Source organism: Amblyomma maculatum, chromosome 2 (genome assembly GCF_055883805.1).
Source record: "Amblyomma maculatum isolate TAMU_Amacu chromosome 2, ASM5588380v1, whole genome shotgun sequence".
NCBI classification, from domain to species: domain Eukaryota; kingdom Metazoa; phylum Arthropoda; class Arachnida; order Ixodida; family Ixodidae; genus Amblyomma; species Amblyomma maculatum.
The window spans coordinates 41,093,320-41,107,947 of NC_139345.1; the positions used below are offsets into that span (position 1 = coordinate 41,093,320).

Genomic DNA, 14,628 nt, shown 5'->3' on the forward strand with positions numbered 1-14,628 from the left:
GCGTACTGTCAACCATATTTTTGTTACGTGCTTAAAACTTGAAAAAGTGTGGAAAAAGCATTTTACTGTATTTTACAATCATTCCATTCCATCCCAGCTTACTATTAGCAGAAGGCTCAATGTTAGTATTCTCATATTTTTTCAGTTTCCTAACAGAAGGTCACTTTTTGAATAGGGTATGACTTTTAATACAGTCATTGTCATTATTACAAATGTATACATTTTAACCTTGTTCTTGGTGCAGATATCCTTAGCTGCTTATACACCAGAAAACCCAATACAGCACACACTATAATGAAATAGGATATTTGAAAATCAAAATTTTGCACACCCATAATTGGTACGCATTAGGTGACACGGAGTTTAATTTTCTCCGTACTCTTTTTGTGACTGAATACTTGCATTTAAATCATGCAGTCCTCTTATGATTTATGTTTGTTTTGTTCACCTTAGGTCGATCATTCACATCGGTAAATGTTGTGGACAATGATGACGAGTACAAAAAGGGAACATACCTCTGTTCTCTTGCCAAGAAGTCTGGTCTTACCCTGAACTCTGGGAGGAAGCACAACACTTTGAGTGAGTAGTGCACTATCTGTAGGTGAGATATTGAGAGGATTATCCCAGGTCTCCTTCCCTGGGGCATATCATGTTGTGAGTGCTCGATATTTCATACCTTCACCAGAACAATTCAACAATGTCAGATGTTGCTTCCACTAGTCAATTGGCCACCGGACATTTGAGCAAGGCCAGTTGAGCATGCTGGGAAAGGCTCAGATTCACTCATTGCAATCTCCAGCTTATATTAATTGTCATGATGTCATTCTGAGGAAAATGCCGGCACCATTTGGCAAACAACATAATACTTATTGTCTTGAACTGATATTGGGTGAAATTAAGTGCATGCTGAGACAGTTTAACGAGGGAAGCTTACAGTTGTTCTACTAAACAGGAATTTTAAAGTTTGTTATTTGTAACCTGTCTGTAGCTACAACCATAGGCATACTCATTTCCTTGCTTTTAAGTATTGACGTGGATGTGCTAAGCTGTCTTTACAGGACACAAAACGATGTAAAAGGCTATGGCAATTATGAACCTATTTTAGCCTTGAATTCTGCTTCATTTATATGGAATATTTTTTTCTAAGCTCTACAGACTTGTCACAGCCATTGCTCATGAAGGTTGTATTGAAAAGGCCATTGACATAAAGATAAAACTTTGTCCTTCAGGAAAAGAAGGGGCACATGTTTCTCTTTGGAATTTTCTTCATGCACAGTGTTTATTGCTGTTATTATTTGCAGGCATTGATTCAACCACATTTAGCCGAGATTTTGCACATACCTTAAAAGAACATCCAGAGTATCCACAGGTGAGAAGAATATTGTGGTCACTTTAAAGTGATATTTTAGCACATATATTTTCTGTCTTTATTGTCGTTTCTGTTTTGCACCTGATGCTTTCACATTTGTTTATCCTTCAGGTTATTACTGATGTCTTGAAGGAAATAAAGGAATATTTGGATCATCGTGAGAGGTAATATCTTCTTCTTGCCTTATATGTGATATTAACAGTCTTGCCCATCAAAAACTGAACTTAACGCTCATTGCCTCCTTTCTATTTCATGACTGAAAGCCATTAGCTTTTGCATTCATTATTATACTTCTTGGTTGGTTTTCATAGTTGTAGTTCTGGCTCCTATTAACCCTTTAGTGCCCAGTGTCATGAATCTTCGGGATGCTACTTGCACGTCATTTATTCATTACTGCATTTAGCTTGTGTACAATGCTTAATGTCACCACATTTTCAATAGGTCATGCTTTGCGGTCACTGTGATGAAAGTGTGCGAAAAAGGGAAGAAAAAAAAATGGGCGGGAATTTGCAACTTCTCTCATTTTGCAACTTTTGTGGGAAAATTAGAACAAGAGTCTTTTGAATAAAAAATCTACTATCCCTGAGGGGAACCTTGAGTTGGTGCGAGGCTTTCGACTTGGTCTTATCACTTGGACTATTAAGTGCAAAAAATGAACCCTGTGCCAATTTTTGCTAATTGGTGACATACAAATTTCTATTTCAGCGGTCCTAACAAATTTTTGTTAATACTCCTAACAAATTTTTGTCATTGGCTTTTGATTGTGGGTACATTGGTTAGTTGAGGTAAAATTTTCTTCCTAATTTGGGCATTAAAGATTTAATGCAATGATGTACGTTTCCTGTGTGTGCATGCTCATACATGTGCATATCTCTAGTGCAATGGCATTTCTCATTACTTATTTTATTAACTTTATTTTGTGAGTAGAATGAATTTCAATACTATGTATTTGATTTCAACAGTTTATGTTGGCAGACGGCCTTGGCTCATCTTTTGCCATAGTAGCTCCTTGATGCACGTCCAATAACGAACTCATGAAATGCAGTGCCAATGGTAGAATGTTTATGTTTTGTTGCAATGTGAATGACATTTCATGTTAGCCTTACCATTTCTTTTAGGCTTCAAAAGGCACTTACTGTGACTTACCAGGATTCAGATGAAAGTGGGTGAGCAGAACGAATGATTCCTTACATGGAAAAGACAGCCATATTGCAATGGATTCTATATCACACTGTTGTGCTCTTTGTGACATCTTTATTTTTGTGATGTACATTGCTGACATTGCTTGGAAATAATACTTGAAAGCTCTGAATTGTGTGGCGTGCATAAAATCAGTAGGGTGGGCAATTCTGAATTATTATTGCATTTTAAACTTGTAGAAGGAGCCACAACATTTTCTGAGAGATGTGTAAATATTCTAAATTGTGAATGTAGATCGTACATGTTCGTTATTTGTTTCATACGTGATGAGAGAAACTGGTGTCTCAGAATTTCCGAATATTCAAGAACTTTCGAGTATTCAGCCAGCTGTCAGAAACTGCGTCCACTATGACTAATCCAGCTGCAGTGAAGCAACAATAGGGGAGCAAGTTATCCTAAGATTGAGTTTAGAGTGGCAGGAAGCACTACAGTGCATAAGTCGCATTCAGACGTTGCTAGTATTGGACCTCATGCAAAAATTTCACAGGTGGGTATCATACAAGTATAACACATGTTGAGAGCAAGATGACCAATCACCAGCTTCGAACAGTTGTAACGAGAAATAGAGAGGTTTTTTTGTTTGATCCACTAACGGCACTTGTCCTGTTGCCTTCACAACTGCTACAGCATGAGGTTCTCTATCTTATTTTGGTCAATATATAATGCAGGTAAGCCCACTTGTGCAGTTTTGCATGGGGCATATGAAAGTAAGTGATCCAAGTTGAGGTGTCACCAAGCGAGAGGGCAAGTATTATGGCTTCTAGGTTATGATAATTGCATGCGGTCAAGAGCACTTTAAATGGGCATTTCAGAGAGATGGCGATAAGTGTCTGCTGTATGATAAGGTGTATGAACGTCTATACGAACATCTCGCTTCACAGCTATACCTTCTGCTAGAAAACTGTTAACAGTGGGCTCTGTTTGCGTGGTGTAATAATAGACTAATGCAATTTTTTATTGTGTTTGCTTAGGCGTTTGTAAGCATGACAGAGTGTTCATTTAAGTACCAATAAAGTTTTTTTGTGTGTGTATGAAAAAATGCTCATAAATGTGCATGAAAGGAAGTGAACATTTCTTTAAGACAGCAGACTCCACTTATTAACAAGGTATAAAATTGTCTTTGTTGTCCTTCAAAGCCTACACAGTTGTTGCTGAGCTGTGGATCTACTGTAACTGCATATCACTAATGTGGCAGGTGATTTGTACTGTTTTGTTAACACTAGTAAATGTTTAGAATATTTTCAGGTATACTCTCTATTTGCTTTGGTTCTTTGCTGTGAAGGTCCAAGAGGTTTTCCTATCAACTTTTTATAAATAATATATTTAATTGTTCTGTACTAAATTTTAGGTCTAAGCTTGTGTTTTCAGCACCTGTTTGCCAAAATATTTACTTGAAAGAAGGAACAAATTTTGGTTTTGTTTTGGTTTCAGTGGCATACTGAAACAACGGGACAGCGTATTTCGTCTCTTTCTTCGTGTGGAACCACTTCAGGTTTGCTTCTACTTTGCATTCCTTGTTGCTCGGCTGTGGTTTAACAGCTTTTTATTTAGCTTTGCCAGCGCAAGTTAAAAATATCTTTTGACTCTTTTTTTTATATTTATAGCCACTTTTTTGTACTGATTTTTCAAATTACCTGTTCATTTTCATGATTGGAAAAAATATCACCTCATTGTAGATTTAAGTTACTGCGTGAAGGCCTAAAGCCATGATGGGGTACACAGCCATGACGGGGCATAGTTGTATTGGGCTATGAAAATGCATGTTGTGGCTAGTGCACTGAGAAAGTATTGAATATGTTTCTTTGAGGGAGAACAAAGGAAAAAAAATGCACAAGGCAGGTCAGGAGCAATGTCAAATGTCACTATAGTGAGTGTAGTAGTTTTCTGGTTCGGCTGCTTATCATGGATTTTCCGAGATTGAAATGGTACCTATCATGTTTTGGCTTGTTTTTCTCTCGGCATCCCGTCCTTAACCTTGAATCAGTATTTTTGTCAGCTACAATTATTCCAATAGGTGCTACACGGCACGTTAAAGAACCCCAGGTCGTCAAAATTTCTGACGCCCTCCACTATGGTGTCTTTTATAACCTCAGTCTTTTGGGACATTAAATGCCATAAACTAAACTAAACTAGTTGGTGCATGATAGCTAATGAAATGCACCTGCTTTATATCAGAGTGGTACTCTTAGTTTTGTAGCTTTCCGTCACCCACTACTCATTATTTCTTTTCCTTTTTCTGTGCAGTGGGGTTTAACTGAGCATTTGCTTGAAAAAATGGTAGAAGAAGCGGTCACTGATGAGTGAGTATGTTTGATAAAATAAAAAAGATAAATTTCATGTTGTTATTATTTTTCGTGTTGTTTCTCATTGTAAAATTATTTCTGCATTATCCTTCTTCACTTGATGCTTTCTGAAAGCCTTTAACTACATACAGCTAAAAGCAGCATCCTGCCCCATCTTTAATGAAATTTGCAAAAATAAAAAAAATAAAAAATGGAGGTCCTGAAACTTTAGCTTACACAATGTCAGTGTTACAAGCAGTACAGTTACAGTAAAACGAAAAACCTTATTATAACTAAGTCGTCTGGACAGTAGAAAGGCTTCATTCAAGTGGTACTTAATCCTTCATTCTTTACTACTCAAAATTCATTTGGAGTAGTGCATCTGGGCCATCAGAACAAGAAAACACATAAAGGAAGGGGAGCAGGAAGTGCATCTTGAAGGATTTATAGCTCGTTAAAGAGAGATAAAAACGGGTCTCTCATGACCTAGTTTGTCTTGGTACCATATTTTTGCTGTGGGTTCTCCCGATCCTTTCCTCGTCTTTCGCTGTTTTTTGTGAGAGGTACTACTTCAGCTCTTAGTCATCATGTAGCCTAGCTTTTTAGAGATTTGAGGAAGTGCACTAAACTAGTATGTGTAAGGTGTGGTAAGGTGTGTGTGTTTGTATAAGGGGTGGTACAGGCTGATTCCTAAATCAGTGAAGTGTTTACTAAGGCATATTTGAATGTAGCCAAAAGCTTAAGCACGGTTATATCCGTGCTAATACTTCTAACAGTTCTGCTTCTAATACATACAGGTAGTAGTTATGGAGGGGGAAATTGCAGCTAATGAAGGGCCAAACCTAACATGTGTGATCAAAAAATAAAAAAAATTCTTGTTCTTCTGGATTTTTGCCCCTTTGTGTCCTTGAAATCCTGGAATTCTTTAATGTAAAACCAAATACTCTATGCCAACCCGGAGTCTAATTTATACCTTGGAGATAGTGTTGAGTTGCAATATAGATATACAAGGAACAGACAAGTTATGTAACCATAGGGGAAGCTTGTAATTGTTTTATGCAATCCTGGCATGCTCCTTACAAAAATCTGAAATTAGGAAAATTCTCTTTCTCATTATATTATAATTAGATTCTGAAGGGGGATGTAGAGGTGCCACTGTTAGATTTTTTGTTTAGCTTGACAGATCAGTTTCTTGCCTATGCTCTGGAATGGTGCAGGTCGCCGGCAAACACTTTTCATGTCCAAGTGCTCAACCAATTTAAGTGGCTGGATGGCCTGGCCGGAACAAAGGTTTGGCTTTTTTTTTTCCTCTTGAAGCTGTGAATTTGTGTTTGACATAGGTACCAGTCACTTTACACAGAGTGTTGAAAGAGTTACGTTGGCAAGCATTTCCTTGTTTTGCAATCACTGATTTTGTTCCTCCATTTGGCTGTTCTTTACACCAAGGCATTCATGGACAAGATTTTTAACGAGGTCCTTCCCGTTATTCCGCTGCATGTGCGTAAGGATGTTTTGCTGGCACTTCCTCACATCTTGGAGGACTCGGAACACCATGCTGCAGCTCGCAAACTTGGGTGCGTAGGATTGCCCTGTGAAAGTGGCTGACGAAATGCGGCACTTTGGTCTTTCAATTTCTTGCTGAAGTTCTCAGTGGCCTTGTCCTTGGCAATTTTATTCCAAGGCCCGACCACTGAATTTGAAGGGCTCAATTTTTTTCAGTGCGACTGAAAGCTTGCAGTCTAAAGTGCTTGATTCCACAGCAGTTTTGTTAGAAACATTGCAGAAGAATTTTAAGCAGTATTTTATTATCAGTTCTTTCGCCCATTTTTATGTATCCCGATGCTAAGAACATGATCAGCGAGTGTGATCGTAATTGCACGTCAGCAAAAGTAATGTACCAAAAACTATCATATAAATTCTACCCACCAGACAGTAGTGAAACATTTTTATCAGAGCATCAGTTTTAGTTTCCACACCCAGAGCTGCTGTGTTATATTGATGTATACCTTATTGATTATAGGTTTACCAGACTATGATTACTGCTTCATGCAAAGCATACAAAACACTCGTTGCCTTCTGGTGACAAAAACTAAAAACGTCATAAAAGATGTGAAGGAAGTGTTGCTTTTCATCGAGAAGAGCGCACTGGAAAGAGTATAAACTACTGTAATAAAGCATGCAAAATGCTTGTGTAAAAAGAAAGAAGAGGCAGTATGAACTTAAAACACATCGGTAATATTTTACCGAGATGTGGTCACACGGGATACACTTATAATGGTAGGATTGTGTAACAACATATCTCTTAAGTTTGTTTATGAATTTTTCAGTGCCAAATAAGACTATAAATCTTTATTTTTTGCATATTAAAGTGCTCAATCTTCACAATGTGAGGCAAGGTCTTTTCATTTCCTAGGTGATCTCTTGACACATATTATTAGTTAATTGTCCACCCCTTAAAAACAATATATGTGCCAAGTTGCTAAAAATTTTGTTTAGGTACTTATTAATATTGCAGTCATGTAATATGGTCTTGCCTACTTTCGAGATCATTAATTATTCTTTTTTCTTTGGCATTGTTCTCAACCTTTTTCTTTCTGTACTTTGGGTCAGTGCAGTAGCAAAAGGGACTCTGGGCTCAAACTACCTGCTGACTTTTATTGCTAGGGTGCCACATTCTAATCTAAAAGACAGCACTCTCTCTCACCGAAAATGGAGCCTTTGCGAGCTTAGAAAATACCACAAAAGAAATTACAGGAGCTGCCACCATTGGCCAATATCCTAAGTAAACTGTTTGCATTGGTACTTTTAGGTGCAGATCTCAAAGGCTGCGTTAAATTACCATTTACTTCAAAACAGAGGCAAGCTTGAATTTACTGACGGGAAAATTTTAAAATCCAGTTTCCTTTGTGATGCGTGTATGTTTTCCTGCTGCAGGAACATCAGCATACCTGGAAAGGGCCAGAGAATTATATGTGGGCTAATTGGGTTCTTTTTCTTTTGGAGGGCAGTAGTCAGCACATGTTTTTAAAACAGGCTATTATATTATTGTAGCAGTGGTCATATTGTACACGATTTACCAGTTTCATGCTACAGTGTTAGTAAACTGAACAATTGTGTTACCAGTTTTCTTCTGGCAATGACCATCCGCAAGGTTCTGCAGGCCACTAAGACCTTGTGAGCAAAAGAGATTTGATGCAGCTACAAAGCAGGAGCTGGAACTAGGCCGTGCGGTCGAGGCATTGCTTTTTATATGATGCAGTGCTGGTGCCACAGAAATGATCTCCTACACTTTTCCTGATTTGCAGTGAGCTTTTTACTGATGACAAGGAGCTTGGCTCTACCATCCTTGAGGCACTCAGCAATCTGTACGTCGAACCTGAGGTGATATCTGAGGTGAGGAGGGTCAAGAAAGATGCGATTTTCTTTAGTATCTCTACCGTGGTCACGCCACTGCTTTTTCTTTTTTGTTAGAAAGACCTCAAGAAGGGTAGGGTGAGGGACTGCGCATTCAACTTTTTGCAGACGGTTTTATTTCTTACTCCCATTCCCTTCCATGGCCATGAGCCTTCCTACCTAGTTCCTACTTTTGTTTACAATTGTATTCCGAGTTTTCCTCATGATTATGTGAAAATGTGTACCAATTGGCTGCAGTGCCTTGAAAAAGTGCTTATCGGTGCCATAAGATTCTGGCCATTTGTTGCACTCTGAAAGGGGAATGCTTGCAGCACGGCCCGGATTTTCCTGTTAGTGTTGAAAGTGCTGCCCTTGCAAATTCTTTGTTTTGTTTATAGTCATTAATATGCTGGTTGTCTGTCACCAGTTCCTGTAAAGTTTCTTGTTTTTATTTGGCATGAACAATATTTAATTCCAATTTTGGGTTGTTTTTTGTGTGCGTGTGCAAAATAGCTAAAGAAGTATTGGTAGGTAGAGTAATAAAGGATGTCCTTGTTCTGATTATTTAGGGCCAACATGATGCTAGCACTAGAGACATTTTATTGCTTATGAAGGAGTTTACTTTAGTTGTGCCAAGTTCCTTAATGTCGGAAATCTTTGTTGAGCCACCACTTAACAAACAAGGAATGTTACCCAGCCAGCCTATCATAGCTAGCTAAGTTGTTCCTTTGGGTTTACCTCTTTACTATTACTAACTCCGTGAATCTGCAAAGAAGTCAGCTTTTTTAATATGCAACTGTAGTTGCAACTTGGTATCGCTTGCTACTCTATACAATAAAACCTCGTTGATTTGAAATCCAAGGGACCAGGAAAAAGCTGGATGGACACTTAAGCTCCGCCTCTAAGGGTACAGTGCAACAGTGTTAGTGGCTCCCTTTTGTTGGCTCCCACTCATGGATGTTCGTTTGCGTACATGCGTAATTACAAAAGGCCACCTAACATAGGTATAAAGCTCCTCTCAAACCAAGCTGTACAAACCTGCCTGTGTGGCCTCGGAGCACTGTGCCTAACTAGGGATCTAGAGGTCCTAGAAGACTAGATTGGGATCTCATCCTGACATCTCAAAGGCAAAGACTGAGTTGTCTGTGCCTGCCAGCTCGGCAGTGTCATATGGTCTCGTGACATCACACAATACGACGACCAGTCAGGGCACAGCTGTGTCACCTGCCAACTGCTACCTGTCAGAGCCATGCCCGTGACTTTTTGCTCAAAACTCCGCTGCCGCCGGAGTTTCTAGAAAACGAGTGGTCTTTGGTACTGTCGCGTTCAAAAAGAACACAACTGCAAAATAAGTAAGACAGCCACTGCGCAAAGCGTAAACAGCACTTGACGAGTATACAGTCTGAGCAGAATGGAAGAACCTTGCTGATGGAAGGGATGGAAGTATGCAGTGCCACCAATCGATGTCTGAAATGGTACACAGCTGGGCTTGATTGGCTGGGTGATGTGCAGCCGATGTCATCATTGCCCACAGGCTAGCAAGAAGCTTATAAAAGTGAAGCCGAAAGTAAGTGGTTGGCATATTTCCAGATTTGAAACCATCTGTTCTTCGTCACGCTTAGCATTACGTGCACGTTGGAGGTGCACGGTAAACTCAGCAGCAAGCAATTGAAGTTTGAGAACGGCTATTTGAACAGTGGCCTGCCATACGAGCCATACTTTGACACGACCTGCCTTTGGGAGCTTGCTTGAAATAACTGGTGTGAGACCCATAGCATCCGAATTAGCGAGCATCCGAGCACCTTACATGACATGGCAGCTGAACTCATTAATTTGGGAATCCGGATGATTCAAACTGTTGGTAGCAGGACTGTGCCAGAGGTTTAAAACCCAGATTTTTGAATTAATGAGGGTCACATCATTGAGCTTTATTGTAGTTGCAAGTCTTGGAGGTCACACGGCACAGGGAGGAGGCAGCCACCACTGCACCGGTCGAGGCGCAGTTTGGTCTTACACTGTTTTTTCTTCTTTCCCCGTTCCCCGCCGGTTCTGAAGGCAATGCAGCCCTGGCCACTTGGCCGCCTTATTGCGGGACATTTCCCTGACCATATTCTGGGTGCCAGACTGCTCAGGAGTGGCAGCACATAGTTTGAATTATTCATGGCAGAACCGACTAAAGTTTAAATAAGGGGCTTTTTTATACATACGAGCTTTCACTGTACAGGCATTCATGTCCTGCGTATAACTAAATCGTAGGAGCATAAGAGTTAGAAGTGGGTTTCCAGGTTCTCTTGCCAATATTTGTGATTTAACTTTTTTCAACTAGGCAGATTCTTTGTGTTTATAGCACTGCATGAAACCTAACTGCGGAAAAGTATGCCGAAACCTTGTGCACTGTGGTGTAGTGTGTGTAGATAGGAGTTTTCCTCGAGTTTGGGGACATTTTCAACTCAGAGGTGGCATTCTGAAGGTTTTGAGGAGCACAGTTCACAGATTTGAAATAAGCCGTAAGTAAAACTACGACCTTGTTTCTCCTCGGTGCTTCACAGGGTTGCAACAAAGAACTTTTCGAATGCTAGTAGAACACAGAAGATGGTTGCATCACACAGCTGAGCATGGATGGATGAAGGAGTGAAGAAGATTTTAATTTAGGTGCATGCCATACATTGTGTGCCAATGTATTTTTGTATAGTAAAAGCTCGTTAATTCAAATTCCACGGGGCCGCCAGGCCAGTTCGAATTAACCAAAATTCGAACTAATGAAAGTGAGCAAAAATGAAGGCGTTTGATGCCCGGAGGGCACGAAAAACATTTATTTAGCAAAAAAGTCTGTTATCATCTTCTGCTTCTTCTCTCTGAGGGCTACCGTACTCACTCGGTCTTCTAGCATGCGAATGCGACGCAGGGAGTCTTCTTCCCCCTCTTCAAAGCTGAAGAAAAGGCGCGCGACATTCAGCGCTCCCATAACTTCTGCCGCGGATGGACGCACGGGCTCTTGCTCCTCGTCGTCGTCCTCGTCTTCTGCCTCTTCTGGGACAGACTGCTCCCCAACAATTTCAGCGACAATGTCCTCATCACTTAGGGCACCGCACACTGCTGCATTGCTGTCTACTCCAACGTAATCATCAAAACTGACGTCCTGCAGCACAGCACGCACAGCCGCAGGCAGAGGCTCCGGACTCCCATCGTCGCCACTTTCTTTCATACTTCCGGCAGCAAAGCCACAGTGGTGGAAGCAGTTTGCAATTGTGGACGGCGTGACCTGCTCCCATGCACGCACCAACATGTGCATTGCTGTGAGCAATGTGATGGTGCTGGTCTTCTGGTTTCCAGTGCACAAAGTCATGCACTCGATCATGTGGCGCCTATAGAAACATTTGATGTTTCTGATCACCCCCTGATCCATCGGCTGCAAGGCCGCAGTTGTGTTGGCGGGCAAAAAGACGAGCCTTGTGGCTTTCAGCTCGGCGTCGACTTTGTGTGCCGAGCAGTTATCCACAATGAGGAGAACTTGACGCTTCCCTAGCTCCATCCTCCGATCGAATTTCAAGAGCCATTTTTTAAACAATTCGCCCGTCATCCACGCCTTGCTGTTGGCGGAGTATTCCGTCGGCAGCGTCCTAATGTTCTTGAAACATCTAGGCTTATGTGCCTTGCCGACAACAAAAAGAGGGACCTTCTCCGTCCTGGTCATATTAGCGGCGACCAGAACAGTAATCCGCTCTTTGCTTCGCTTGCCGCCAGCGCAGCTGTCCCCTTTAAATGTTACTGTTCTGTCGGGCTGGAGCTTATAAAACAAAGCCGTCTCATCAGCATTGAATATATCATGTGCCGAGTAGCTTTCTAAGTACTGCTGCAGAGCACCGCTTCGCCACGTGGCACAAGTTTCTGCATCCACTTCTTTGGCTTCTCCAGACAACACCCGGAAGACAAGATTATGTCTGTCTCTAAAGCGGTGAAACCATCCTTCGGAGGCGACAAAATCTTCCACATTCAAGCGCAGGGCGAAATCGGCCGCCTTCGCCATGATAATTGGGCCGCTCAGTGGAATGTCAGCGCTTCTCATTTCTTTCACCCACGTGATCACAGTGGTCTCAATTTCCGGATACTTGGCTAACCGAAGCCTTTTTCTGTTGCTGGCGAAATCTTCGGCTTCATAGGCATCCTCGATGGCCTTCCTATTTCGGACGTACGTCGACAACGTGCTTGGTGGAATCCCGTGCTTTTTCGCGATTTCCACTTTGCTGGCCTTCCGTTCATCCACCTCGCGTAAAATAACCACTTTCTCCTTCACCGTCTTGGCACAGTATTTCCCACGCGAACACATCTCGCGGACACAAGCTCACAACAAGCGGCGTGCAAAACGAGGGCTCACGAAATGCAACACGAAACCGTGGTCGATAACACTAAAACGTCGTTCCTCGAAGGAGTCGCGGCAGGAAAGACTGTTTAGTACTTGTTCCAGCACCCTAGCGGCGCCCCGATGGTTGTGCTATCTATCGTTCTGCCGTGAAAGCTTCCAACGATGGTTTTTAACAGCGCCGCTTGGCGGCGCGCAGTTCGAATTATGGGTGGCGGCGCCAGAGTGAATTAACGAGCTGTTACGCGCATAGACTTCTATGCACTGCGGACTGGACCACGATGACTATTTCGAATTATCCAAAATTTCGAATTAACGAGTTGTGAATTAACGAGCTTTCACTACAAAAGCGGACGCTAAGCTGAAGTGATTTGTCTTTCTGCCTTCTGCTGGCAGGGGAATAGACTTGTGATCTTTTCTTTCTTTTAGCAGCAAGTAAGTTGACTGAAGCTAAACACTATATTTAAATCCTTGTCTTTATTTCTTTGCACACAGCATGCACACTGAGTGTAAAGAAAGCTAGGTTTTCGGTTGATCATCCCCCGCTTCCTTTGAAACTGCACAAGCAGGTCTGGACAGCTTCATAGTCAATCCAGCTTCAAGTGCATTTTTAGCAATAGTATCACACGAATTGCCTCCTGCTATTTCACCTTGGAATGGTCTTTTCAATGCCATCACATCTGCATCACTGATCATGAAGTCCTATTTGTCCACTTCAATGCGCTTTACGGTGCATAACTTTGCATTTTTGTTTTGGTGCATGATTGTTGTTATTTTGTATTTATAATCATTTAGGTTTATTTTTTGCTTCAACCCCTCTTATGCAATGCTGCTTACAGGAAGCTGCAAGGTATTATAGAATAAACAAATAAATGAATAATAAGTGCAGTAGGACATAGTACATATATCATGTCTAACATCCCATAGTGTAGTTGGCTGTGAGGGACGACATAGTGGAGGGTTCTGCTAATTTCAACCATCTGGGGTTCTTTAATGTGCGCTGACACTGCATGATACACACTGAAGTAATTAAATTAATTTTTTTTTTGTCACAGACAAGCATAAAAGATTAGTTGTGATTTAGCTCTGGTTAACCCTAGTTGAATTGCGAAAGCAACGGCGGAAGCTTCTTTTGCCTACTACATTATTTCCTTATCACGCCCTATTAGTGTAAGGGGCTACATTATTGGGGACATTTAATTAAGCTCATCCTTTAAGGGTGTGACGCGAGAGTGTAAGCTACCAGCCCACATATAAAGTCGCGCTTCAACCAAGCCGTATGAACGTGCCTGCGTGTCGCAGGGGTAACGAGAATGCGGACGGTTCTGGCAGGCTGATTCTGATATCACCCTTTCATGTGAAAGCTCCTGCCCGTGGCATAGGGGTAACGTGAATTCAAATGTCATGACAGGCTGATTTTTTTATGAGGAAACCGTAGCTATGCTCCTTTACGGATTAGCTGCCTCTTACGGCGTAGCTGTGGCCACCCAAGGTCTCGCTTTGGCTATCGTAGTATTGCTTTTGCAATAAAAGCAGCTGTACTTCATCCATGCTTGTGCCCACAGTGCTGTGACCGGCCACCTTCCTAACAGGTTCGAACTCGTGTGCTAACAGTGCTGAAGTCATTGAAGCTCAGCCAGCTGCCTCCCACAGTCAAGTTTGTGCTTTCCAACTGCACTGCCCAGGAAGCCCCCCAGGTGTGTGTAATACGAGTGGATGTCACGGAAGTTTTAAGACCTCTTGCGTCAGCAATGAAAGTTGACGCTTTTGCTGTAGCCTATTGGCTAGCATTTTTTAGGCTTGTTCCTCATGTTTAATGGCTGTAATTAAGTGCAGTTGACAAATCCTTTAAGGTTTTGGCTGTTTGAAATGCAAGGTATTAAATGTACTTACTTTATTGTTTTTGTTGAATAAATAATGGTTAGGGAAACTTTTCAAGTTTCAGCACTAGCTGTGCTGCAAGAATCTTTTGCTCCACAAGGAAAAAAAGAACAATATATGGAAGCAGTCTTTCGCAGCTCTGC

General features: G+C 41.5%; 1 protein-coding gene across 2 annotated transcripts in view; it reads left to right on the plus strand.

Moving 5' to 3' along the window:
- Positions 1-14,628, plus strand: part of Fancd2 (Fanconi anemia complementation group D2) — a 67,813-nt gene that overhangs the window by 4,967 nt on the left and 48,218 nt on the right. Inside the window, exons 3-12 of one of the 2 annotated variants that reach the window (XM_084593999.1) lie at positions 454-579; positions 1,302-1,369; positions 1,481-1,533; positions 2,488-2,535; positions 4,001-4,061; positions 4,814-4,869; positions 6,069-6,141; positions 6,298-6,425; positions 8,157-8,244; positions 14,197-14,301. In XM_084593999.1, coding sequence (XP_084450125.1) covers positions 454-579; positions 1,302-1,369; positions 1,481-1,533; positions 2,488-2,535; positions 4,001-4,061; positions 4,814-4,869; positions 6,069-6,141; positions 6,298-6,425; positions 8,157-8,244; positions 14,197-14,301 — 806 coding nt within the window. The remainder of the gene's footprint in view (positions 1-453; positions 580-1,301; positions 1,370-1,480; positions 1,534-2,487; positions 2,536-4,000; positions 4,062-4,813; positions 4,870-6,068; positions 6,142-6,297; positions 6,426-8,156; positions 8,245-14,196; positions 14,302-14,628) is intronic. The other variant, XM_084594000.1, reaches the window with a different exon arrangement.